This window comes from Seriola lalandi, unplaced genomic scaffold, assembly GCF_002814215.2.
Source record: "Seriola lalandi dorsalis isolate HSWRI2012SDOR001 ecotype SW California unplaced genomic scaffold, Sedor1 jcf7180002054697, whole genome shotgun sequence".
NCBI classification, from domain to species: Eukaryota; Metazoa; Chordata; class Actinopteri; order Carangiformes; family Carangidae; genus Seriola; species Seriola lalandi.
The window spans coordinates 195,576-222,363 of NW_019525250.1; the positions used below are offsets into that span (position 1 = coordinate 195,576).

Genomic DNA, 26,788 nt, shown 5'->3' on the forward strand with positions numbered 1-26,788 from the left:
GCAGTGTGTGAAGTCAAATCACAAATAATGCATTTCACCAATAAAATTTGAATCATTAAACCAGATTCCTCATTTCTTGACTCTTACTTTTAATGAATTCAGTCTTTACTTTACATGATAATATAAACTATAAAATAATATAAGAATCTTTGGTTTGACTTTTTGTCATAAAGACGGTGAACCGCCCTAACCCTAACCCTTCATTTGTTATGTTGTACTGAGTTAATATGCCATCCTGGAGGAATATTTATTCATGCGTTTGTCATTTCCAAAATACATCCTCCTTTGTTTGGGAAATGCAACTTTGCCAGCAGTTTGTGCCCCTCTGACTGTGGATGAGGTGGGGTGCTACTCCTCAACCCTAGCTGCCATCTTAATGCAGTGATCATTATCATATTTAATATTTTAAACACAATTTATGGAATGCATTTAATAAATTGAAAAAAACCCACACAGGTGTTTCTAATACTATGAATGCTCTGCTCTCTTCAATTATCTCAGGAAGCCATGACACTGTGACCTTGACTCTTCAGGACTCTGAAACTGAAGCAGCTGAATGGAATTCAGCCTTCATTAATTTTATTATTTGCACCTGTGATTTTCTGTTATTTTGTTATGGTCTCACGTCAAAATGCTTTCCATGATAATGTCTATTGAAGATTCTTCTGAGAGATTGAGAGACTTTTTAATGAGAAATCAAAGCAACCAGAATTACTTGTCATATTGTCAAAACAAAACCTTTAAGCCAGGTTTAATCAACACAGAACAACACTGTATAGCCAACTCATTGGATATATAGATCAGAATGGACATTTGCTTATTTGAAAATTAAAGAATAATAATAATGATGTTATTCCAATGTAAATACATCTTAAGCAAGAATGCTGGATTCTACCAATTTAGTCTGACATCCCAAATCCATAGTACATATTGATAAGCAGGCTTTTAGTATAAACTGTGGTTCACAATAGGAAAGTATACTCAAAGACAGAATGCAAAAATTTTCCAAAAAATCTTGGAAAACAAAAAATATATATTAAATCTTAGGAAAATTAGTTTAATTGGCAGCAGCTTTCCAAAATTGCAGTTTGAATGATAACCAATGTCATGCATTTTCTTCCACTTAGTATAAATTGGTACTCTTGTACACTGCTAAAATAGTAAGAAATAAGTACACGCTGTATAAAATTAGTATATATTATTGTTATGGGACACAGCACCTGTTTTATGTCAACAGTTTTTCTTGTTTCAAGCTGATCAGTTGATCAGACATTGCTCCCAGTAAATTGTGCAGCCCGTCACCGACCTCATACCCAGACAGGGAATATAAAGTTTACAGATTATCAGGGTCAAAACCAAGAGTACTCTGCAATCATCAGCTGACCACAGAATGACACGCATAAAGATCTTTTTATTTCATCTGATTAGTCGCTCTTCCATCTCAAGAACTCTTGAAATCACAGGGTTACAAGTGCTTCAGATCATAGAATTATCCAAACTGTTCCTAACGTAATTCATATGCGGTAACAAATGTTATGCTGCCTGCAGGAAGGAAAAGCAAAAACAGTAAGTGACAACTCTTTTAGACTACTGCAGGTGGCACGCAGGTGTCTATATATGACAGAGCATCAACTGTTACATTCTGAAGCTGAACATAAATACTGCATAATGTTCAATTGGGTCATTATGATCTCATTAAAGTCAGTCACAGTTTTTTTTTCACCACACAAGATTTAAATATCAAAAACATTTAATTTCCTCCCTCACACGTTCAACATATCAAGCTTATTTCACATCTTATACTGCCATTTTTAAAAATAACAGCAGGAAATACTTCACTCCAGAATAGAATTATACATAGTTTTGACACAGCAGGGATATATTAATACTAGATGTGGGACTTCCTTCTCAAAGTGGAACCCAAACTCTTTGTCTTGAAACAACTCCTACAGCTGATTCACTTGGATGTACCACCTACAAGAAGTGACATTGCATTTTAGTACAAGATGAGATGTTTTTAAACACAGAAGGATTTCAAGATATCTGTACCAGATTGTCAGGCTGTAAACAGTGTACTTTATTAGGTTATCTTTAATTCCACAGCATGTGGTACTCTTCGTACATTCAAAACAACCCCTGCAAACAGTTAATTATGATTTGGAAGGATGAATCGTATGGCGGTTTAGTCGTTTTAGGACCTACATTATTAACAAAAACCATAGAATCCCAAAGTAGGAGAAACATGTGACAGAGCTTGTTCTACTGATGAGAACAGGGATTTCCAGGATACAGGCTATGGCTCTATGAATGTACAAGAGCAACAGTGACACAGAAAACAAACTGATAACTCCAATAGCGCAAACCTAAGTGATAACTGTTGTGAACACCGGGATAACAAAATGATTTCTGAGCTGAAATAGGACAAGTTAATTTCTTTTTAACTCATATGAAATGTAAATGGATTGTTATGTGGCACAAGGGCGCCATGTTTCTCTTAAAAGGGCACAGTTTGCTTTTTTTTTTTTTAAATGTGTCTCTCTAAGGTTGCCTTGCTAGAAGCGTATGAGTACCATTGTATCTGAGGATTTACGTGGTTGTTATAAGACACTATGCCCCTAATGCTGAAGGACCGGCTTATCTTCAAAAGGCTGTTTTGTCAACGCTGGCAGTTTTGAACAGTCACGCGGACATGGTGAAGCAGAGAGTGTGAAAGCTCAACTGTGCTGACAGGAAACCAATGCCACCCCCAAAACACACAAAAAAAACAAACAAACAAAAAACAAAAACTCCAGATTTTACATTTTCAACTCTATGGACAATTGTTCCAATAACGGCATCATTTTAGTAGTTTTTTTTTTTTTTTTAATCAAACTTATCCAGTCATATGAAGAGCAAATGCTCGTGTTGCAAGCAAACAGGAAACCAGTTGCTTTAAGTCCATGAAATGAAGAAACATGTTAGGAAGTATTTCCCGCAGAGGCCTCAGTGCAGGCCTTCATCTGTCAGTACAGAAATCTTGGCCATAGTTTTGTGTTACAGTGACTGTTCTATGTTCAAATACTGTGCAATCATTTGTATGACCTCTTGCTGAGATCATACCACAGACACTAACTAGTGATGTGGCTGCTGCCGGTCTGAACAGCCTTCAAAGTCAAGCCTTGTCAAACAATGGAGGACAAACCATAGAACATTAAACTGAGAAAAAACGTGCTTTGGCAAAAAGCATTTCTACAATTAGGAATTTTGGCTCGATCATACCAATAGTTGCAAGACATACATCTTTACCAAAGGAGGCAAAAAATGCCATGTGACATTGGTTGGCTAAGTAAAAATTGTGCCAATGCCAGCAGTCTGGATGACAATTGCCATGGCTACATTTGCTCCGAGGACAGTAATGCTGTCACCAATACAGTACTCTTGTAACAACTCATCTACAACCTATATAACCATGTCTGTGGATGGACTTTCAGGATATTTCTCTTTACTGTAGGTTGCAACTTTCATATGCAGTTCACACAACGCACCCAAATAGTTGGTGTTGGAGGGTTTGATATGGGTTCAAGTGTAAGTAAAACACGCCAATGTAACCCCCTGATCTACAAAATATCCATCTCAAGCGTAGATCTGTCCTGGACCACCTGTGCGTGTGGTTTCTCCGCTGAGGCGCTCCTGGCTTGGCTGGCGGTTGGTGTCACTGGATTTAATGACACTCGCATAGTCATGGATCCCCACTTCCAAGTTCTTGGCCCTCAAGGCAGCAGTATGTAGCTTCTCCAGAAAGTCAGGCATGCCTGCCAGGTGCAAAGGGAAAACCTCCTTATTATCATTGACGACACACACACACACTCAGTGGGCAAACATGTAATGTATGTGAGGAAAGAAAAACATTCAAAAGTATAAAAATACACATGAAAAATGCAGAATTTGCAGGTTTCAACCAATGAAAGGAGCTCACCACTTGACACCATCCAGCTCACACAGTAACGGGGAAAGACAGTCTGAGGGTCATCACTGTAGGTCAGCAGGTAATCAAACCCATTCTGTGAAGAAAAAGTCAGACTCAGTGGCTACAAAACAAAGGACGCTGGATGCAATTTTAAATAATTACGTAGCAGCACGTTCACCACAAACCTCATCAAAGGACTTGTGAGGGCGAATGACCATCTTTGACTGGTATGAATGAACTCTCACAAATTCCTGAGTCTCTGGGACTCTGGGATGCTGCACGGCTCTGTACAACAGAATTAAAAATAAACAAGATAAAATGACATGCAATTAAAGTTGTGCATTATATGTACATAATATATCAAGAACTCTCGAAAATTAAAATGTCGCACCTGGATATCAAGACCATCAGGTTTTTGTCGACATCAACATCATAGCGGCGCACATACACATAGTCCCTTGAGTACATGGGATACTGTGAGGGGAGATAAAACAAAACTATCTGACCATTTCAAATACAAACTGATGAATATAACATGGCTGGTATTTGATCTTGACCAAGTGTCATTGTAAATGTCCTTCAAGCTTGGCTTGCACAACAAAAGACAAACGTGCTCTGTAAACAAACATTAGGTAGAACAAATAGCCTCATTCATTTAGGCATAACAGAAATCAACAGAAACTCACAGGGAAGTGTGTAGCCCAGTGCACAATTTCAGAGCCAGTACTGACATCTCTGTCCACCACTTCAAGCTTGATAACCAGAGAATCCCACTTCTTTCTGTACTCTGTATCCAACTGGGGGAAAGGGGAAAGCATAAGTCAAGGATAAGGTGCTTAAAATAGCACATAGTTTTACAGTTGCTTTTATGCTGCACATGTAAAACACAAACATGCAGGTTGTGCAAGAGCAGTGGGGTAATGGAAATGCAAAACAAGCTACCATTAGTAAACCATGTTCACAATTCATGAATAAAATAATCACATGCGAAAGTCCCACTGCCATAAATACTAAACTGTCAACCAAATTACTTTCATTACTGGTTGGATATACTTGTGTAATTGTCATTTTATTTCAGTAATACAAACATTTCCCGTGGTTCATAAGTTGGGGCTTCAGGAATGAGGAGATGTCTGCACACTCAAAACCTTCAAAGAGCTAAAAGTGCAGCTCTCTCCTAATTCCTTATGTTTTCTTATTGCAAGTACCTAAGTAGAACAAGTTATTGGTTTCACTTCCTCTCTTCATTAGTTGAAACTGACATATTCCTCGTAGCATATAATGAGAATTGAAAAGTCTGTACCTGTACGTTGAAGAACTGTCTTGGTGTGACATCGGTGTAGGAGCCCAACACTGCAATTAAAACATAAATAAGGGATAATGACTCTTCAGATAAATCATACCAATACCATCATAATCAAAGAAAAACTCAAACGCACAAAAGAGAGAAGTCTGAATGTGTGCCCTTTCTACGTATCAGGTGAAACATGTGAGACGTGTGCATTGGCTGACCTCTGTATTCATAGAGGTGACTGCTGGGAATAGGCCGCTTCCACACTCTGAAGTCTTTCCTCTCCACCACAGCTTCCCAGTCAGAATCCTGTTGTCCCGCCACAGCCCCCAAGGATGTGCTTAGGCATTTTACAGCCTCCAGGGCCTGTAGTTCAAGTCCACACCTTCAAAAGGGATGCAAATATCAGGCTGTTTAGCATACTGCACAAGTGACATTATAGATCATAGTCAGATATGAAATGCAGCACTGAACATACAGATGGGTGACAAATTGAAGGGACAAACTATATTAAGTGGAGTAACATCTTGAATCGCAGAACAGCTTCAATGCACCTTTGAATAGATTCTGCAAGTCTATAATTCTATCATCCTTCTTCCAAAGTTACTACCTGATTGAATGTTTTGATGATAATGGTGAGAGTGCTGTCTGACATGTTTCAAAATCTGCTGTAGGTGTTCAACTGGGATGAGATCTGGTGAATGTGAAGGCCATAGTATTTTCACCGTCATACCTTTTAGTGGCCCCCTATTACCCTAGGTTTGTCACCCTACTGAATGTCTGATCGAGAATGAATCCATGTGTGCATTTAATGAAATATTTCCAACCTGTGAATTTCCTCATCTTGAATCTTCTCATTCTCCCACATGAAGACACCAGCCAGGGCTGCGACAAGTTTCCCAGTGGGGGCGTGCTTGCTTTGAAATCTGCGCCATATGTTCCCAACCAGGTTCCACCTGGTGCGCTCGGAGTACAGGTTTGAGTAAAGCTCGCGGATCTGACAAGCACGTCGGAGCCTCTGTCCAGTCACAAAGCTGCAGTGGTCGGCAAATATGGAGAGTAAGTCCTTCTTCTTATGGCCGGATCCCGCGGCCTCACTGGCACCTGCTTTCTGGAGCCAGGAGAGCAGCAGGCCCACGTTCCTGCCCAGCCACGGGACCCTCTCGAGTTTTCCTCTGCCCTCCTCGACAGTCTGCCTGAACGACTTGCAGCTCTGGAGCCTCATTGTGTTTACACCGATCTCGCAGATCGGACGACGGGACGCGGAGTGAAACATGACAGCTGTGACCGTGACAAGAGTTCTCAAAGACAAAATAAATGCAAGAGGCAGTGGCTAGCTAATGCACCTCGCAGCTAAGCTAATGCTCCGCGGAAATGAATCACACATTACATCTAAACAGATAACAACACTAACTTTTGGCAAGCAAAAGTCATAATTTTACTCTGGTTCTGATGTAAGTTATGGAGATGTCTGCGAACACGCGACATGAATTGTTAGCATTAGCTAACGTTATCTCTGTTAACAGCCAACGAGCGCGACACAGACAAAGTACACCCCAACGCCGCCTCGCTTATTTTTGAATACAAACTATAATTGCTGCATTGCAAACTATATTGTCTATTGTTGCTCCAGCACAACTGTCTACCTGTGAACCTTTTCCAGAAGACAGTCTCACGTTGTTCAAACTCTCGCAGGGAATTTGACCTCCTCTTCCTGCTGCCTCTCACACACCCACTCGGAAAACACGCCTTACAGATTCTGAAGCGGCCGTTCATTGGACGTTGCCTGTTTTTGGGCAGTTTTGATTGGTCTAAGCAGAAGTCTGTCTTAAAATGTAGCAGCTTGGGCGCCAGCATGTGCGTCTGTCCAGCCTTTACTACGACTCCCCTTGCCATTTTTCTTCTGGGTTTAGGGTAACTTTCAAACCCTATCCAGGATCAGTGTCTACGGCGAGCTTAACTATATGGCTGAACCCATAACGGGGAGAGGAAGTCAGAGTCGCCCTCTGGCGGTGCAGTTCAGAGCCAAAGTCTTCATCCTTTATTGGTGTTATGTAAAGTCTCAACACGTGTACAGAGGATCCGTTTCACAAGACAACAGTCACACGTTTGTGTTAAAACCAGACCTGTTTCATTGGCTGTAATTATTGTATATTTGTGCTATTGAGTTAAATATGTTCTGGTGAGCTTGACCCCTGTTCTGATAAAGCTCTTGTGACAAAAAATGAATTATGTATTTTTTGTCATTGGGAAAGGAGCACAGGTTAATTGTGTTATTTCACAGTCTAACACTCCCTTCATCAATGTGAAAATGATTTTAATAATTTGGAGGAAAGCAGTTGAGAATAATCCTAACATTGGAATTGATATACAGGAAGAGATAAACATAGAGAAATATTGTTAATGTCAAAATGTTATTAGGATAAAGCACGCCAGATGGCGCTGTTTAACCATTGCAGAAGACAAGTGTTGCCATAGATCAGTCTGGAGGCCTGAATGTGTGATCCAAACTGTGTTATTTCATCAAAGCCACAAACTTTTAGGATATGGGCTCAATGGTTTTGAGGAGCATAGGCACTGTACCGTACTGTAATGTACTGCACTCAACATCGCAAAGGCTCATGGTGTCCTTAGGGTCCCTGGGAATCAATAGACGAAACAGCCTATACATATATATATACATATTCCCTTTGTCTAACCCTGTCATTCAGTCATTTATTCAGCCATTCATTCAATTACCCTGTGCAACCTACCACGTAAAAATAAAATATAATAGATATAACAATGAGCTTTTTTTCTTTTCTTTTAACCACATAGTGTTATCTCACAGATTAAGTCGGTGTAACTGGGAAATATACTTATACCAAATTTCATCCAATTTTATTTTAAGTTATGTGTGTGTTGCTCATGAAAGTTATGAAGGATTTCAAGATCATAAGACCATAAGACAGGATATTTTCAAAGAACCTCGTGAAAACAGCATGATGTGCCTCTTTGTTGAAGCCTACTTATCTGTAAATAAAAAACAAATCCCAACAAGCATTAGTCATATGGCTGCTCCAGAGAGTTAGAATGATATTTGCCTTCAGGACATAAACTATATGCAAAGTGTTTTATCAAATTGAACATTCAGCTCAAAATGAAGCATCTTTCAGGTATGAATTCATGTTATAGCCTTTTCAGGCCTATTGGAGTGGAAGCTATCAATATACACATCAGAAAAAACATGAACTGGACAGTCCCACAATAACTTAATCTGTGATTAAGTTGGGGTCATTTTTCTGTAACTGACCTCAGGTTACTGGCAAGGGAGTAGAGAGTCTTACTATTAGCATGAGCAACTACTGCGTGGGAGTAAAAGAAGAAGCAGATTAAATCACATGTTGTTACTAATGGAAATCTAGAAATATCTAGTGTAAAAGTCCCTGATTGAGTACCGTAGTTTTGAAACAAATGTACAGCAGCTGTAAGCGCCACTCCTTCCTTTGTGAAATGCTGCCTTCAGGAGCACAGGCAAAAAATCGTAATTACAAGGTATCACGCCCGACTCTAAACATTGCCCAATATATTTGAGAAGAGCAAAATTTTCCACGATCCACAAAATACGTGACGTCATGTAGGGAGAGACAATGAAAGGAGTGAGTTCATCATAAAATAATAATTATATGTTCTGTTATTGCAGCAATACTCAAAGTAAATAAATAACTGTGGTCCGTCTGGTGTATTTTCCTCTTTAATCTCAGGCAAATACAAAATACGTTTTGGCTACACTGTTAATCAGCCAAACATATTTTGCTATGCTTGTTGAGTACTCCTTACATTCAACATATCACCCTGGATGACAACATTACAATCATAAAAGAAAACCATTTTTGTTGGAGGTTGGATGTTGTTGTCATTTCCGGGCGAATGCACTTGAATGAATGTCAAGTCTTCTGTAATGCAATCAACATAACCACCACCGGGTGTTATCCTGCACTCTTTTGACGTGACATTGTTTCCCTGAAACCAGTGGTTACTAGGGGTAACTGTTGTTTGTGTCAATGTGTCGATCTGATATGATTGAAACGTGGTCGCATGACAGTTTAGGTAATGTTAAAATCATTAGCCCTGATAGATAGATCCTGAATATTGTCTTATATTGTTGTATTCTATGGCGAGATGCCTTCATTGGAAGTGCATACATAAGTGTTGAAAATAACCCTAGAATGAATCTGTAATATAATATAATATAATATAATATAATATAATATAATCAATTACAAGCAAAAGCATACAAAATTACTCAAGTAAGAGTTGATGGTTCTGTTGTAATGGCAGTGTATCCGAACCTGTGTTTGAATAAGTGAAGGATTATAGTGAAGAGCAATGACGTTAAAGAAGACAACCATGCACTGAACACATGATAAGTTAAAAAAAGAAAAGAAAGAAAAGAGACAGACAGAGAGAGAGAGCGAGAGAGAGAGAGAGGAGCCTCTGACAGCTGGGCGGAGCTTCCTGAAGGGTGTATCCGATAAATAAAAAAAAAAAAAAAAAAAAAAAGAAACTCTGTGTTCCACAGACCGGCAAGAGCAAGCTCTACACATGCGGTAGCGAAACTCTCATTCAAGCTGAGACGTGTTTGAATTCGAAAATACGGATTTATTCTACATCGAATCTGACAGTCTTCAATAGCTTTTCAAAAATCCCAACGTAAGGCAGCTTTTTTGACAGGGATATATTTCATTAGTTTAATTTTTCATTATCCCGCGCGCGCTAACGATACGGTCTGTGCGCGCTTTAATTAGCTTACTGGCTAGCAAGCACCATTCTTCCCGGGACTGACAACTGCAACGTGTGGTGAGTTTTATAATTTACCCTTTCTATCAGAGTAAGAGTTTCTTGTGGTGTATTCACGTAATACCAACTTAACACAAACATCACATGTTAACGTAATGCTAATGCTAACGTTAGCTTGAGCAACAAACCATTGTGTTACGTCTTCAACAATAACGATAAGATCTGTTTCTGATGTGATCTGTTTGCTAGGTTGTAACATTATGTTTAAGCAAAGTCTGACACTTTGCTAAGATTAAACATCTTATTTGACCGAGGATAGATAATGGTTGCTGTTAACTTTGGACTGAGTAACATTTGGCACGGAGCAAGGTTAATGGCACAATGAAACCTGTCCTTTAATGTTAACCTAACGTTAGCAGTACTGACCGTCTGTCGAACAGACACTTGGCAGGCCACTGAAATTGGCTCGACACACATGAGTGCCCACCCGGTCATTCAGTGGTACCGCAGCACATCGCTGGCTTGTGTTCCCTAAACCGTGTCACATCCGGTTGCGTAGAAAACCACGTCAAACATAATTAAAACCGCAGATAATAGACTCTGTAGCTTTTATTGATAGTATTATAACGGGTCTTTACGTCGAGTCGAAACCGGTCGACTTGTTTCTATTCTACAGGCGCGTGAGTTCGTACGAACCGACGGCGCTCGTGTTCAGTGCTGTGTTCTATGAATGGATGACGACACGTGCGCACGTAAGAAAAAATTGATAACGTTTCTTATTGATGAGGCACTCCTTATCACGTAACGGTCTTTTTGGTCACCGATGCTCAAGAAGACGACAGTAAACAGTAATAAAGTGAAGCGTCTGGGTTAAATTAGAGGACGTTGGCCTCACATAAACGCCGGTTTCTTCCTGCGACCCATAAAAAATGGCTTCCCAGTGGGTTTTCAGACAAGGAAGCCACTAGAGATCTTCCTCTTGGTCTAAGTGTTTACTAGTGGCTTTTCCACGCTTCTTACGTTGTTTTCTTTGTTGACCCCCTTTGCTTTCCCTGTATTTCCTTTTGAGGTGTCAGTGTCTTTGCTGTATTTTTACGAATCACCACATGAAAATGGAATGACATAAAATACACTTTTATTATTAAAGCAAGCCTTTTCTGTCTTTTTGTCTTTTCAGGATGTACCCCTGCTCATCTGCAGTTACAGTAGCACAATGGCTGTCATTTCACTCTGCTTGATAGCTCAGCGCCCAAAGAACAGCAACAGATCTAGTATAATTACAGGATAGCAATAAGCCCACATACCTCTGTTTACCTTAATTGTTTTCTGGTCAGTCCCAGATAAACCTTTTACAAGTTTGCACTGCTTAATCTCAGAAATCCTGTTAAGACAGGTGGACCTGAAGAGAAGCTAATTATTTATTATACCTTGTACCTCTTTATTTTACTAGCTGCTGTCTAGAAATAGCATTATATAAATAAATATTTTGACAGGCATTCATTCCCTTTAAGATTGTGAAGCAATTCCTAAATAGTCTACAATCATGGTTTCAACAACTGCAACTGCTATAATAGTGGCCACCACAGCAGGGCTGGTGGCCCATACTGCTCTCATAGAGTACATGTGGCTGCTGATTGTTGGCTTCATCATCGCCTTCATCTTAGCCTTTTCCGTGGGTGCCAATGATGTTGCCAACTCATTTGGCACAGCTGTGGGCTCTGGAGTGGTCACCTTGCGACAGGCCTGCATTCTGGCCACCGTGTTTGAGACTCTGGGCTCTGTGCTCCTTGGGGCCAAAGTGAGCGAAACCATCCGTAAGGGTATCATTGACGTGGGCATGTACAATGGCTCTGAGCACGTGTTAATGGCTGGATCTGTCAGTGCTATGTTTGGTGAGTATCTGCAGCTTATCTTGCATGTAATTAAATGTGCAGTCACTGAACCCTGTGAACAGAGCTTGGTGGCACATAGGGCTTGACACTGTTAAGTTCTAGCAACTACAAAAAGTTAGATGTTAAACTGTAACTAGTTGTCTAAAGTACTCTTATTTTCATAGGTTTTTTTTTTTTTCAAATAAAAAAATGTTATCATTTAATTGAAGAATTTCTCAAATTACATTGCTTAGAAGATTTATAGAATTTTAAAGTTGTGTTTTGCCTTAGAAGGGGAGGCCCTTGGACTACTGTGAGACTAATGTATTAATGTGTCATTTCTGGTGATTTTAAATCTGAAAAGCTATGTGGAAAAGCTGAGATCAGGTCAACCTGTCGAGTCTAATGTGATCAATTAATTTATTCTCATTAGGTTCTGCTGTGTGGCAGCTGGCCGCCTCCTTCCTTAAGCTCCCCATTTCTGGAACACACTGCATTGTTGGTGCTACTATCGGCTTCTCGCTAGTTGCCAAAGGCCAGCAGGGAGTTAGGTGGTTTGAACTCCTCCGTATTGGTAAGTCTGACACTATAATCAGCTGACCTAGATATGTCCTCATTGTTTGAATTGCATCGTAGGCTATAAAAAATGAATGGCAGTGTGTGACCAGTAATGCCATGTTATCATAATACATTAGTCAGTGTTTTGTCTGTGTTGACCTTACATTATCTAGGTCAACAAGTTAGCGAAGTTATGAATGACAGTTACAGGTTCAGACATGAATCTACAACTTTTTTATATATATATATATATATATATATATATGAAATGTAAATCAAATGTGATTACAGTAATTCCTTAAATCTTTGGAATAAAGGAATCTCTGGATGGGGAAGGAAAGACATTTGTCAGAACATGTGGGAAATTTTACTTAGAGCTTTGTGAGCATAGATCTAATTTTGCAACGTCTTTCTTGTTTCTGTATTTGTTGCATTACACTGGTTTTCACATCTGTGTTCCTCTTCAGAAAGCCTAACGCTGATGTAAATCAGACTGTTGACTTCTTTTTTCTTTTCTTTTCTTTTCCTTTTTTTTTTTTAAAATTGAAAACCCGCAAAAATGGATCACAAAAACAATAAAATGTTAATATTATTCAGTTATGGAGAGGATTTGAAATTTGACATTGAGATCACAGGAAGGACCCTTGGTAATTGAACTGTTAAATGACCATCCACAGTACAAGTAGCTATGTTGCCAAATTCTTTTGCTCTGTAGCCAAAGACTGTCCACTTTTATTATTGCTATTTTATAGTTAAAATTGACAAATGGCATAGCCTGAGATACAAGCTGAGTTGAAGTTTCCTGTTTAAACCACACCTGAAAGAATTGTTTTAACAAGTATTGCATTTCCTACAGGGGAAAAAACAGTATTGCATTTCCTAAAGATTATTTTTTAAAGGAAGAGTACAAGAACCTGTTCAGGGGTTCTATGAAAAGTTTATCACTTGTCTCTTTAGCTTTGAGTGAGAATAATAGTTGTAAACCGGGATTGGCTTTGTTTGAATGGTGTATATCATTTCAAGAATTAAAAGCCATAGCCAGGAGGTTTGGTTTCATTTATTTGACAGAGTTGTCAGATATTGCGTGTCCACTGAATGTCAATGCTCTTATTTCTTTAATTTGCAGTTGCTTCCTGGTTCCTGAGTCCCCTTTTGTCTGGAATAATGTCAGGCGTTGTTTTTTACTTTGTGCGCATGTTCATCTTACACAAGGTAAGCTGGGTGTTATCAACTTGTAGATAGTATACAGTATGTATTTGCTTGAGTAAAACGAGAACTGTTCAGGTCAGTTTCAACACTGTACTAGTTCACGCTCAAAATGACTATGAGGAAATGTTTGTTACATGGCAATAATAAAGCTACTGTTCTGATGCAGTCCCTTATCTGCCTCATACACCGAGGTTCAAATTACCATCATACTGTTGTTATGTCATTAACTGTAACCTGACAGCAAAATGGTGCAGTGTTGTTCAGTGGGTGTAATTTTTATTTCTGACTATTTTGTCCCTGTAGAAAGACCCCGTGCCTAATGGACTGAAGGCCCTGCCTGTCTTCTATGCCGTGACCATGGGAATCAACCTGTTCTCCATCATGTTCACTGGAGCTCCGAGTGAGTATCATTGTCTCAGTCATTCTGCTCTGCATGCCTGCCTGCAGCCACAGCTTAAAATAAATTGCTCCCTCAGACAGCCGGATGCCCACACATATTCCAGACTGAACCAGGCTGTGTTTACCATTTTCACAGAGGCTGTGTTTATTTTAACATGTTTTTTTGGGGCTCTCTTGCTTGTGGTTCTACAGTATGTGGGTCATAGCTGGAATAAAGTTTAGAGCGGAGCACAACAGGGAGATGGAAATTAGATTTCACCTAACTCTTGACATCACTGTCTGTGTCCTTCAGACATGGAGGAGGAAAAGGGAAGTAAGGAGGGTGTTTTGAAATGGTCATAGTTGTCTGCTGCCTGTAGTTGTACTGCTGCTCAGAATTAGTATAGTGATGCTCTGAATACTTGTGACTACTGATTACTCCTCCAGAAACTCTTTATTAAATGAGCAACTTTTGCTCCTTTGTTTTTTTTTCTCTCTACAGGGCCTAACAGTTCAAGCTGGCCTGGGCCATTAAATGGCTGCTACAGGCCAGAGTTTGACCAGATATGGTGCGCTGATGTGTGCATGCACATCACCACACTCACTGAGAGGAGATCACTTGCAGTTCCAGCATAGCCCATAACCCTGCTTAGTCAGGCAGATTCTGTACAGTTGTGTGAAGTCCCTCACACCTCAACACACTGTACATGAGGACCTGTACTTGGGTACCTCAGAGAAAAAAGGTGCGAGATTGCATTTTAGACACCAACAGACCCACTGCATCTTATATTCACATGGACATCATAACATCCATATATTCTATAAACTGTAGATGTAGACAAATTGCCACCACACACAGGCTCATTGTTAAAGCTTCAAGACTCAAGAGAATTGAAGCCAGTTGAACACTGGGACAATCCTCATCAATTCCTGCATATCAGTTTCCCAACACTTAGCAATGCAGCTGATTCATATCATTGTTTGATTTATCAAAACAAAACAAAAAAAGAAAGAAAAAAAGAATGGTATGTTGCCCTCAAAGTCAGACATCCCATGTTTATTTCGTGGCTTAGTTTTGGATAGTATACTACTCTGGCACCCAGGACAATAACAGCTCATTGCTGCTGCCCATTGCTTATATATGCACTCTAATGCAGTCGCAGTATCTGCAGCCAACTAAGTACAGTATGTTTGGTTTCCTGTGTTAGGACTCAGCATTCCCCTGATCTACACCCTATCATAATGGTGCGACTGGACACCAGGCATTTCACAGCACATTCCAATACTCAATATATAGACCAGTGCCAGAGACCTCAAGTCAGCATGTGCAAAAATTTGGGCCAGAGAATTTGAGGGTCAGCTGTCAATCCTTTATAGATGAGGCTTAGTGTGACTTGGGTTCTTGACACCTTTATAAATCACTCAGCTGCTGCCACTACACTGCAGCTCCAGTCATTGTAAAGTGAAAATCTACCCAGAAAAAAAAAAAAAAATCTAATTATTACCCTCTTAAAATGTTTGTCACCTGGATATGAAGACTTATGGCTTCCTAAATCAGTCAACTCTTCTAGGCATCTCAGAGATACTAGAAGCTGTTTATATATCTGCTGCCTTCAGAGAAGTATCACAAAGGCTGCTTCATGTCCACATCGAAACACTTTTTTTTGTTTTGCATACCAGTGTTTGTTTCACAGGGCTGAGTGTCATAGCGACCGTACGTTTTGACCCACACCATTGATTAAACTTCAATGCGTTTAGGTGGATACGAATTTTCTGCTTGGGTTACCCTCTTAAAAAAAAAAAAAAACACTCTGTGGCGTTGTTGCTGGGGACGCCAAACATTCAGCAACATAAGAGATACTCAGATCATAGTATAGGTGCCTTATTCTAACCTGAACTGTGGTCCTGAAACAAAATTGTAGGTGTATTCAGAGGATGCTTTTGTCAGCTGGTATAGATACATACTTACTGTTAGGAGTGAATGTTGGGTTTACAGATCCTTTCAATGCAGATACTTGTCACTTAATCCCAATACTCTTGGTAAGTGCTAAACTGAGTTCTTGACAAAAGTGAGTCAAAGTGGCAGTTTATGACTCACTTGGCAAAAAACTCCCTGGTTATCCTGTCATTGTAATTGAGGTTGGTGGTGAGCTGCACATATAGTACTGGGCAAAAAACATGTTGTGTAATGTAGGCCATGGGATACAGAGGTTTCAGGGAGAGGTTTGGAATGCAGCCATGGTTAAATTCCATTTCCTGTGCAGTCCCATTCATCCCACTGCATGGCTGTGGTATAAACCCACTCTTTGTTTGGGAGTGTTTATCAGACCGCTAGACCTAGGCCAGCTTTTAAATCCTTTCTTTTATATTTTGTAAGAAGTTCCCTACAAACAAGTCATCGTGACAAATAGTTTCCATGTGAATGCTGTTGGGCCACTTTTGTCATTTTAAGGCTTGTGTCCTGTTTTACTGAGTTCCATGAAGTATACTGTACTTACAAGTAGTGTCTAACTGCACAACACCTGTCTCTGGATGTCTCACTACATGTGAGCCAAAGAAGACAGGAGGCTCAGCTGTTACAGAGGCACCTTCCGTTTTTTTTCCTCCTCTATGCCTCCCCTGTCCTGAAGGGAGTGAGCTTCCATTGCGTAACTAAATAAACATCAGTTAGGTGCTCTGCAGTCTCATGCTGCAGCGTGACTCAGTGGAGAGAGTGCATCGTGGACTCTGCCCTCAAATGAACACATCAGTTGAGACACTTATTGCGTAGGCTTGGCCCTCATTTCCTTTTGTTCATCATAAACTTCCCAAACAGTCCTAAGCCAGTGGAAGTGTTTTGGGGTTTTTTTTGTTTGCTTTTAGATTATGATGGCCAAGGTCACCTCACCGCAGGTGTTGCTGGAAATTTCAGCAGCTCCTGTTTTTGTTTTCTCCTAACCACACTGCTTAATTGTATCATCTCTGTATGACAAAGATGACCACTTCCCCAGGGAAATTTAAATATTTGCTTTTTGCCAGCATGTTCTGCATTATATCTACCTCTGCCGCACCAGCTTTGCTGCAGTCTTGGCAAGAGGTGACTTTATTGCTACAGCAAACAACTCAAGTGACTGTGGCCTTTTAAGGAACTCAATGTCCATGTGTAGTTGTTAGCTGGGCACTTGGGGGTCATGGGGACATTTTTGCTCTTTCACCTATTAAGTGTTACATAACTGTTCACATCTAGGGGTACACATGCTTTCATTATTTAACTTGGACGTGGCACAATGAGGCAATACTGTCAGCCAAAAGATAGCACACATGCTCCAGTGTCACTGGAGTTATTGTCTTTTAGTTTATTTTCATTCATTGGTGCCATTCATGTTTTAAATGAGAATACAAGTTCCACCTGAAAAATCATTGTCCTGATGTGACATGTTGACATGTAAATAGTATCTTGCCCTATATTTTTAGTTTTTATAAAACTGCTCATTGTAATTTTTGGTAGATCAGTCTTAATGCAATGGGACTTTATGTGTTGTCCACTAAGAAAGGTAGCACCTGCTGCCTTGTTTTTTAAAAATGCCTTTCTGTTTGCCTCTGTGTTTCTGTCCGTGGCACCTGGCGGTCCTTCAGTGCTGGGATTTGACAAGGTCCCTTGGTGGGGCATCCTGCTCATCTCACTGGGCTGTTCTGTGCTGACTGCTATTGTGGTCTGGTTTATTGTCTGCCCTCGCCTCAAGAAGAAGATTGAACGTAAGTCAAAGTTTTTTTTTTTGTTGTTTGTTTGTTTTTGTTTTGTTTTTTTTAATTTTTGGCGACCTGATAACTCAGTTTTAAAATCCCAGTGGTCACCAGTTTCTGCTGACCACTGAAATGTTGGGTTTCCTCTCTTAAGCCACTGGACAAGTGAGGGATTTAGCACTGCACATGTAACCTAAACCTATTCACACTGAGGGCTTGTATTAATCCAGCAAATGGGGCTCAGGGATATTTTGTCATAATGGAGTCACTCTAATGAAAAATATTGTCATCCGTTTTTGTCCTATAATCCTGGATTAAAGTAAAAAGCCAAGAGTCCTCTGCATTTACACACCAATAGTGTGGTTCTGGTGTTGAAGAGGAAGACAATTCAGTTTTCAGAATTTATTGTAGTTTCCTCTACTGTTAACAATACTGTTTTATCAATTTTATATTTAGCCATCTCTTAAAGGTTTAGTCTGGCTTTCTTTTTTATTTCATGCATAAAGAAAATAATTACAGAATAGGTGTATCTGACACAACACAGGCCCACAAATGTAGTTTCCCATTTGTTTTCAATAGAACTTTTTTACAAAATCTATATATGGAAAACTGTCATTCAGTTTTCTCTATTTGTAGCTATTTTGAGCCATGTTTATATTGTCAGAGAGACAGCTCTAACTCTGCCAGATGTAAGAATACATAACATATTCTTTGCATTGTATTGACTTTACCTGTCGTGTTGTCTTTAAAGTGACAAGAGAAACATCCGGTGTATATGCCCAAGCATGATCTGTCTAAATCAGCTCTATCCCATAGACAAGCAGCCTAATTGGGTCGTAGTGATCCACTAATTGGTTTTTACCTCCTTGTCTAAAATAAGACTAGGTTGACTTAAGGTTTTGACATGGCATTTGCTGTGCATTCATGGGGAGAAGGCTGAGGGTGATGACTGCTTGAGCTCCAGCCTTGACCACTTTGGATGATGCAATGTGACCAACTGAGTCAGACTGCTCCTATGATTATTACTGAAAATATTGGAACTGAGTATCTGATTCCCTTTTAAAACCACAAACAAATGTCATGTGAGCCACAGGGTATGTTGACTCTTATCGTCTTTCATAAGTTAATCTGCTAGTGGTAGTGTAAATATGTTCGTTGCAAGGTCATAATCCATTTATCTGATCCTGCGAACACAGGCGCTCGCTTTTGAACACGGATAACGTTGCATTTTTAGGACAAAGGTTTTTCTGACTCTGTGGTTATGCAATTCTTACAACTCCCCACAGTTTAAATTGAAAGGAAACACATGTGCTGTGCTAGTATTTCTCTGCTGTAATGTGTGTATGTTTGGACACGACCCAAGCAATATCTCACTCCAACTCCTCCCCTACTAGGAGATATCAAGTCTTCCAGCCCCTCTGAGAGCCCCCTGATGGAGAAGAGGGAGCTAAGAGAGGCCCACTGTCCAATCCTGAAACAGACTGCAAAGGACACATCTATGCCTACCACCCCAGCTGCCAGTCAAAACCTCGCTGCTCAGCCCCAGGCTCCTGCTGAGGAGCGCAGGGTGGCGTTTGACATTGGAGATTCTGACGATGTTGAAAATAATAAGGAACGCAAGGTGGCATTTGATATTGGAGATTCTGATGACAGCGAGTACAGCAATGCAAATGGGGGTAAGTAAGCCAAGAAACAACATTGTCAATACTTTGTGTAATCAAAGTTATGTAGCTTAATGGTATATAATGTAACTCCTCCAATGAAATGACACATGAAATTGAAATTGATTCTGAACTGAAGGCTTTAATTTTTTTTTCTACCCCTTTCTGCAGCCCCTAAACAGGTTCAATCAAACACACAGGTCCAGGTCCACAACCAGCAAGCTCAGCACAGCAATGGTTCCACAACAGCTTCCAATCAGGTCCAGTTCAATAATCAGGTTCAGTTCAACAACAGGCCAGCACAGATACCAAGCAACGGTTACAGCCAATACCACACGGTCCACAAGGACTCTGGACTCTACAAGGACCTACTGCACAAGCTCCACCTGGCCAAGGTTGGTGACTGCATGGGTGAGGGGGGCGACAGACCTATCCGGCGCAACAACAGCTACACCTCCTACACCATGGCCATCATTGGCATGCATGGAGACTTCAAGCATAAAGAAGGTGAATTCCGTGCTAGCGAGGATTGCGACAAGGGCGCAGGGTCTGGCGGTCAGGAAAGGAAGCGTGTGCGTATGGACAGTTACACCAGCTACTGCAATGCTGTGGCAGAGCACACAACTCCTGAGGGGCTGGGAGAGGGAGAGGTGACACTAGAAATGGGGAAAGAGGATGCAGGTAGCAGCCAAAGCTCTTTGGATGAAGATGGGCTTGAGTCGGACAAACCAGAAGTCTCAACTCTTTTCCAGTTCCTCCAAATTCTGACTGCCTGCTTCGGATCCTTCGCTCATGGTGGAAACGACGTCAGGTATGCGGGCTCCTTTTTTTGAAAGTCTTGTTATCAGTCATCAGGCTGATAGCTGACACTGAGTTTCTCTGACATGTTGTTTTCACTTATAAAAATATTGCTCAACTAAAAGTCAGAATCTTTGGTCACTGTTGAAATGACCTCATTCTTTCCTCTGCAGTAATGCCATTGGACCGTTGGTAGCGCTGTGGCTGGTTTACACAACAAGCAGCGTGACTTCAAATGAACCTACACCCATTTGGCTCCTGTTGTATGGTGGCGTGGGCATTTGTGCTGGACTCTGGGTGTGGGGCCGCCGAGTGATTCAGACCATGGGCAGGGACCTTACGCCTATCACCCCCTCAAGGTACAGATACCACAGACAGTGCTGCTCCTGTTTCTCCTTAGTCATTAAACCACATCCTCCGCAGACATTACCAGTCTTTCAATTTAGCAGGCAAGCTCAGAGACGTAAATGTTGTTTTTTGTTTTTTTTTCTTTCCCTGCAGTGGTTTCAGCATTGAACTGGCCTCAGCCCTGACTGTCGTGGTAGCCTCTAACATTGGCTTGCCTGTTTCCACCACCCACTGCAAGGTAAGCTGGTCAAACACTTGGAGGCATACTGAGACATGGGGGAAGAGACTAGTGTGAGGGAGGCTACAGTAAACAGTCTGGTAGACAGTCGAAATGTGGAGCAACTTTCTTCTTATTACAGACAAATCATTTGAAGTCATAAACTTATAGAAGATAATGGAATTTTATCTGACAAATGCTGTTTCCAGGTTGGCTCTGTGGTTGCAGTAGGATGGCTGCGTTCAAGGAAGGCAGTAGACTGGCGTCTGTTCAGAAACATCTTCATGGCGTGGTTTGTGACCGTGCCCATCTCTGGTCTGATCAGTGCTGCCATAATGGCCATCTTCATCTATGGCATCCTGTGAGCATTCAGCTACACCCCAAGCAGGGGAGGAGAAAGAAAGCGCTCCAGTGCGCACCGGGAGAAAAAGGAGTAAAGTTGGAAGGCCAAAATATATCGCTTACCTCAAGCCAACAACTTCAGAAGAAAAAGGAAAAAAAAATAGAAATGTTGACAGGACTTGTGATATGGGCCTGTGGTTCTTGGCTGCATCATTTTCAACCTAGAATTTGCTGTTCGTTCCATCTGGGCCACATCACTTCCAGTGGGAAGCTTGCATTTCTTTGTTCTGACTTGCTTTTTCAATTCACATCATTCTGTAAAGATTTAATCTAAAATCATTGACTGATTTTCTTTTTTTTTTTTTTGTTCTAATACTCATTCTTACATTTTTTTTTTTTTTTACTTTGAAATTATGTATATACAACCATGCTGTTTTTAATTTTGTTTTACACGTTAGAAAGAAATGAACAATTAAAATGCAGTATTAGCCTTTTGCAGATGTAACTCCAGTCATAACACATGCTGAAAGTAATGTAGATGAAAAAGCAGTATTTTTAGGTGAAAAATGAGGTTATTGGTGTGTATGTGTGTTTTCCCCAATTCCAAGTATCTATTATTAATGAATTCACATTTTATATCTGGCTTGGTTTTATCCCCTAATTTAGACATTGTTTTTCCACTGTTATAGAACAAAATTGACTTTCAGCTAACTGTAAATTTCGAGAAGCTGGTGAACACATTTTCTACCATACTGAGGAATTAATTCAGTCACGTTCACAGCACTGCAGTTTGTCTTTATGACACACAATCATCTGAATAATTTACTGTGGTAGAAGCACTAATTGTAAACACTGGATGACCACCTGCAAAATGATATGAGAAATACTGTATCATTAGCATAAAAAGTCAGCACACTTCTGGTAGGAAATGACCGCCCTAATCGTTAACATTAATGGATAATGTGTTATCCAGTTCTTTAATTAGAATCTCCTGAGGTTCTACATTCTTGATCAGTGCAGAATGAACTGCCTGAAATATCTTGGTTACTTGAATTTGAGAATTGTAACAGCAGAATGTCAACTAATGCAAAAAACGCACTCTCAGACAAGACCTTAAGTCTCCTGTTCAAACTTGATTGCGTCATCAATGGTTAAATGCTTTAGTCCTGCTTCAGCCTTGTTTTTCTAGTTCACCTTGTGTCAGCCACTTCTCAGTTTGTTTTTTCTGGAATGGCACCTGTCCTAGACAGCTGGGTTGCTCTAGCGTTCCTCTTTCTCCCTCAGCCTGATAAGCTGAATTAAAGGTTTTAAGTGAGGAGGAACAGGAACTTAAAAACTAGAAGTTATCTAACTGGTTGGTTTGGTGTTGAGTTGATCTGGTCTTTCTGTTTGAACAAGGGCGCACATACGTTGCATGCCACCAGTGTGTGGTCTTTTGGCTGCAGTACTAAATGCATTTCAGACCTATAGATGCTGTAGTTGCCTTAATTGTTTTATTTTCCCTTAGCTACCAAAGAAGAGTTGTTTTGTTCTTTTCTTTTTTTAATGCACATCAACATACTATGATCCACATATGTGGATAAATAAAACAAAAACAAATTAAAAATAAAAATGGGAAAATACTGCTGTCGAACTTTTATTTCATAACAATTTGAAATAGAGGAAAGCTTCAGTATATAAATTTGAAATAGAGGAAAGCTTCAGTATATAAATCAAAACACTATGGAAATGTATAGGAACTGCTTCCTTCCTGTTGTCATAGTAAAACACCCAAGTATTTTGTCATGGTGTGTGTATATATATATATATATATATATATATATAAAAGAAGACACACAGGTTATACAGATAGGTGGGATAGTTCCCTTTTTATTGACAGTAAATTCAGCGCAGATCAGGCACCGGGTGATGAGTGAGCGCTGGGATCCGCATGTTTCTGCGCTTTCTCACTCCAGTACATCTGTGACGCAGGGACAGACAGAGAGGATTCCTTTACGCTAGCTTTACATTGCAAACACGCCACAATTCAGTAGTTTTCCAGGGCTCTCAAAGCGAGTATATGAATCACCTCTTTCCTAGCATTTTCTAATATGACTCACTCCCCCTGTCCTTGTACTGATGAATGATGACTGCACCAATGTGCGGTTTTACTGCTGTAAAGCACTACGCAAGGCCTGCTCTACCCCAAAGGATTAGGATTTACTACTACAGGTTGAATTTCTCTTTTACACCAGTGCAGGAAGGCTTTCCTTCTCAAGAATGTATTTCTAACATGAAGAATGATGCAGATAACCTTTATCACTATATCCACAACCTTGGATCAAAAGAATTCAATCAATTTTAAAACAATCCTTTCAGCATCTTTTAGGACAGGGGCGCTGCATCCTTGGGCTTAAAATAACCAGAAGCCGATGATACAGTATAAATCAAGCACAATAAGCACCTGGGGACAGACGTCTCAGAGTGCCCTGGATTCTTGTCCTAGATTTACTCACATACAAGAAGGACTGTGTTCAAACAAACAATCCTCGCATCTGATTTTTGAGGTCAAGCTGTAAACCGATTCTGTGGTGATTTGAATATCTGCAGTCTGACTTTGTTTTCGACTTTATAAATCAAAACTTAAACTAAAATATTAGTTTGTTTTTACAAGCTGGCAGATTGTAAATTCGTAAATGTTTTGGAGGCATTTTACTATTTACTTGATTTAGAAGCCAGACTATAAAGGTTTTTGACACTATTAAAATCTAGCTGTAACTGGCTGTGACTGGCTCTGTTTTTCACTATCCAGTGGATTGCATAACCTACAATTTATCTTTCATTGGGTTGCTCAAAACAGTTCACCACATCTTGCCTCAGCAGGTACTTTTGGGTTGGCCTTAAAAAAATGTTAGCCATCGTCTGGATGATACTAGTAAACAGATAAGGATACATTTGACCTTATATGTGGATTTTTATGATAAATCGCTCCTGATATGTGTGTAACTTTTACAGGTTTTCACCTTGTTCCTTGGTTGAATCCTGACTGACTTCGTCTGCAGAGGGGAAATGAGAAAATGGGGGATTACAACAGGTAGTTACAGTGTGGGATCCATAATATAGTGAGTTTTCAGGGGCCATTTTACTTCATCTTACCCAAACTGCTCACAGTCTCTGTAACTGCTTCATGGTGCTCTGAGAATAAATTGAAATTAAGTTTGATGTGAAGCAACTTTTACATTTGGCCAGACTGCTGTGTACTTTCTGTGTTTATTTAACTCTAAATGTTCTTAAAAAAACTCATAAAACTCAACTAAAAGCCTTAAATATGACATGTAGTTCATGAATATGTGGAAAATTGCATTTTTCGAAAAGAAAAATTCACAATTATAGGTTACTGAATAATTCCAAGCTCATACTGTAGTGTTTCACATGTGTTTGTTTTACTAATAACTGCTCGTGTAGATTTATAACACTTACCCCGCCTCTGTCTCCCTGTCAAAGATAAAACACACTAGCTGAAATTTAAGTTTGAATATGCTGAAAAATATATGTTACAGTCTCACCGTATGCTTCCTCAGAGGACTCAGACTCGGATTCTGTGGTAAAAGGGAGAGAGAGGTCAGTCACAAAAGTGTGATATTTTACATGTCAGTGTACTGTGAGGCGCAGTCCTTCAATCCAGTGCTTCTCTGAACCGTCCTTTGTTGCCATCTATAGGCTGATATCTGAACCGTTAAACCTCTTACCCTCATGAGCTGCAGTGTCAGAGTTGCCGCCTCCCTCTGCTGAAAAAGGATTTCACAGTTATGCAATGTTTAACGTCAGGTAGAGAAAGATCATGTGATGTCTGTTAAAGCCAGCCAGATGTGTTTACACACCTGTCTTGTCACCCTCGGCTTCGATGTGCTCCTCCTCTGTTGAAAACATTTTAACAGGTGATTCTGACTATTAACACGCAATCAATATGTGTTCAGGCATTGATCATGTATTTAAGTATTACTTACCAGATTCATCCTTAACAGCCTCTGTAAATGAAAGATTTGATAAATTGCATTAGCAACTGAACCCAGATCAGCCTTTATTTGTTCTGAATGAAGTCATAGGTCACATAGTCTCTCTCACCAAGGTAGTGGGTCTCCTCATTCTGTTCCTCTGTAACTTAACAGGGAAAGGTGTAAAGTGATTATTGATGAAACAGAAAAATATTTTACATACGTACTTAACACAGTGGATTAAAAGGTATAATAGCTCAGGAAGTTATTTTGATTTACGGTCATCGCCCTGGGCTTCGGTCTCTGTGTTACAAACCTACCATTCATCTGAGCGGCCTCATTCTTTTGAGCAGCCTCAAACTCCATCTGATCTGAAACGGCAAAAAAAAATGTTCAGTGTAACTACGAAAGTGAAGAAATGGAGTGTTACAGATAGATATATGAATGAATTAAGAAACATGCAACTAAATACAACTGAATAAAAAGTTAAATTCACAAAGAAGGTGGCTTTACCAAACTTGATTCAGTCGTTATAAAACAAAAGGCTGCCTCTCTTGCAGTCAGATGAACTAACACACACAGACTTGAACAAAAAACATAATACAATACATAAAACATTTATTTAAAGTCTGTTAGAATCTCAATTGGACCAATGCACTGTACCTATTTTCTGCAGCTCAGTTAGCCCATCTGCATGAAAAAACACAACGTGTGAATCGAATTTCAGCAGTTTTGAGGCGTGTAAGTATCATCGGCCTTACATAATTATTATAATTGTTGAATCTCACCGTAATGAGCAACCTTTTCCTCTTTCTCTGCAGATTCCAGAGAGGCTGAGAAAGCTAAAAGTCGTCATGAGTACATCAATCAGCCTTCAGATACACACATTACTGAAAATCTAAAGTAATTTCTCTGTAAATAAGCATTAATATGTCTTCTGTGGAGGAACAGACGCACACATTATCAATCATTAGCTGATTCTCTTGAAAATCATGAACAAAACTTTTTATTCTTCTTACCGGTGTGAAATGCTGCCACGGCGAGGAAAACAAACACTGGCACTATAAATCTCATCTTGACTGTTGGTCTGTTGGTTGAGGAAGATTTTGGGTGTCACTCCAAACTGTGTGTTGTGTTGTTGTCATTTCACCGCCTCTTATATCTTCAGTCACATCACATGCTTTGCATGGACAGGCGGCTCTGGTACCATTGTCCCTCCCTACCTGAGAGGACAGCTGCGTGGCACATCACCACACAGACGTATCCTTATTCATGCTGTCAATGCCACCCATTGTTGGCTCCTCAGTCACATGAGCCTTTATTTGGGATGCTACTGTGACTGATAAAAAAAACAAAAAAAAAACGGGGGTCCTTGCAACTGAGCTGAAAACAATGTTAATTTCCTTTTGGGACTGGAAACGGTGATTTCATCACACACCCGTGGCTTATGAATGATGGGTCACAATGTGGCTCAGGGAGACAATTCCTCAATTTATCATGCAATCATGCAGATGAAAGAGATCCTGATTTCTCAGCCCTGAATCTGTCACAAGGGACATATTCAGCAACATCTGAATGTTAGATGATAGTATGAAATTAAATTGTGAAATAGGACAGAAAGAAAAACAAGAGAACAAGTTGGATAAAGTGAATAAAGTGTGATCTATATGAGAAATTATTTAAACATAATTTG

The 26,788-nt window shown here is 40.0% G+C and overlaps 3 protein-coding genes across 9 annotated transcripts; 1 reads left to right on the top strand and 2 right to left on the bottom strand.

Annotated features, from left to right (window-relative positions):
• Nucleotides 1-1,391: 1,391 nt before the first annotated feature.
• Nucleotides 1,392-6,966, bottom strand: stard7 (StAR related lipid transfer domain containing 7). Its single transcript, XM_023424025.2, has 8 exons — nucleotides 6,065-6,966; nucleotides 5,459-5,622; nucleotides 5,250-5,299; nucleotides 4,633-4,743; nucleotides 4,338-4,420; nucleotides 4,132-4,231; nucleotides 3,956-4,040; nucleotides 1,392-3,791 (listed from the first exon to the last, which is right to left on the bottom strand). The coding sequence occupies exons 1-8, from the start codon at nucleotides 6,511-6,513 to the stop codon at nucleotides 3,613-3,615; spliced, it is 1,221 nt and encodes a 406-aa protein (XP_023279793.1). The 5' UTR covers nucleotides 6,514-6,966; the 3' UTR covers nucleotides 1,392-3,612.
• Nucleotides 6,967-9,764: 2,798 nt separating this feature from the next.
• slc20a1b (solute carrier family 20 member 1b) lies at nucleotides 9,765-22,743 on the top strand. 2 transcript variants are annotated; one of them, XM_023424017.2, is made up of 11 exons: nucleotides 9,765-10,076; nucleotides 11,194-11,908; nucleotides 12,321-12,461; nucleotides 13,572-13,657; nucleotides 13,958-14,054; nucleotides 17,648-17,767; nucleotides 19,150-19,431; nucleotides 19,588-20,227; nucleotides 20,388-20,573; nucleotides 20,716-20,800; nucleotides 20,989-22,743. In XM_023424017.2, the coding sequence occupies exons 2-11, from the start codon at nucleotides 11,560-11,562 to the stop codon at nucleotides 21,142-21,144; spliced, it is 2,142 nt and encodes a 713-aa protein (XP_023279785.1). In that variant the 5' UTR covers nucleotides 9,765-10,076; nucleotides 11,194-11,559; the 3' UTR covers nucleotides 21,145-22,743. The 2 variants fall into 2 exon arrangements, with proteins under 2 accessions (XP_023279785.1, XP_087034833.1); XM_087178707.1 differs by having other exon boundaries at nucleotides 9,772-9,929.
• Nucleotides 22,744-22,961: 218 nt separating this feature from the next.
• On the bottom strand, nucleotides 22,962-26,265 carry LOC111668082 (uncharacterized). 6 transcript variants are annotated; one of them, XR_015438333.1, is made up of 13 exons: nucleotides 26,115-26,265; nucleotides 25,884-25,937; nucleotides 25,759-25,785; nucleotides 25,416-25,466; nucleotides 25,226-25,261; nucleotides 25,108-25,128; nucleotides 24,982-25,017; nucleotides 24,850-24,885; nucleotides 24,667-24,699; nucleotides 24,581-24,618; nucleotides 24,257-24,295; nucleotides 24,124-24,156; nucleotides 22,962-23,081 (listed from the first exon to the last, which is right to left on the bottom strand). XR_015438333.1 is itself a non-coding variant. In XM_023424019.2 (13 exons), the coding sequence occupies exons 1-13, from the start codon at nucleotides 26,167-26,169 to the stop codon at nucleotides 23,068-23,070; spliced, it is 450 nt and encodes a 149-aa protein (XP_023279787.1). In that variant the 5' UTR covers nucleotides 26,170-26,265; the 3' UTR covers nucleotides 22,962-23,067. The 6 variants fall into 6 exon arrangements, 4 of the variants coding, with proteins under 4 accessions (XP_023279787.1, XP_023279786.1, XP_023279789.1 ...); XR_015438332.1 differs by having other exon boundaries at nucleotides 24,850-24,888; XM_023424019.2 differs by having other exon boundaries at nucleotides 24,581-24,595.
• Nucleotides 26,266-26,788: the final 523 nt, after the last annotated feature.

Excerpts from the sequence above, each read along its gene's own strand:
- LOC111668082 (XM_023424018.2), bottom strand. The coding sequence starts at position 26,169 with ATGAGATTTATAGTGCCAGTGTTTGTTTTCCTCGCCGTGGCAGCATTT. Across the intron at positions 25,786-25,883 it reads GGAAAAGGTTGCTCATTACG|ATGGGCTAACTGAGCTGCAG; the intron begins GTGAGATTCAAC and ends TTTTTCATGCAG. Across the intron at positions 25,467-25,758 it reads AACTGAGCTGCAGAAAATAG|ATCAGATGGAGTTTGAGGCT; the intron begins GTACAGTGCATT and ends TTGCCGTTTCAG.
- stard7 (XM_023424025.2), bottom strand. The coding sequence starts at position 6,513 with ATGTTTCACTCCGCGTCCCGTCGTCCGATCTGCGAGATCGGTGTAAAC. Across the intron at positions 4,232-4,337 it reads CTGATGGTCTTGATATCCAG|AGCCGTGCAGCATCCCAGAG; the intron begins GTGCGACATTTT and ends TCTGTTGTACAG. Across the intron at positions 4,041-4,131 it reads CTCACAAGTCCTTTGATGAG|AATGGGTTTGATTACCTGCT; the intron begins GTTTGTGGTGAA and ends TTTTCTTCACAG.
- slc20a1b (XM_023424017.2), top strand. The coding sequence starts at position 11,560 with ATGGTTTCAACAACTGCAACTGCTATAATAGTGGCCACCACAGCAGGG. Across the intron at positions 14,055-17,647 it reads CATGTTCACTGGAGCTCCGA|TGCTGGGATTTGACAAGGTC; the intron begins GTGAGTATCATT and ends GCGGTCCTTCAG. Across the intron at positions 17,768-19,149 it reads CCTCAAGAAGAAGATTGAAC|GAGATATCAAGTCTTCCAGC; the intron begins GTAAGTCAAAGT and ends CTCCCCTACTAG.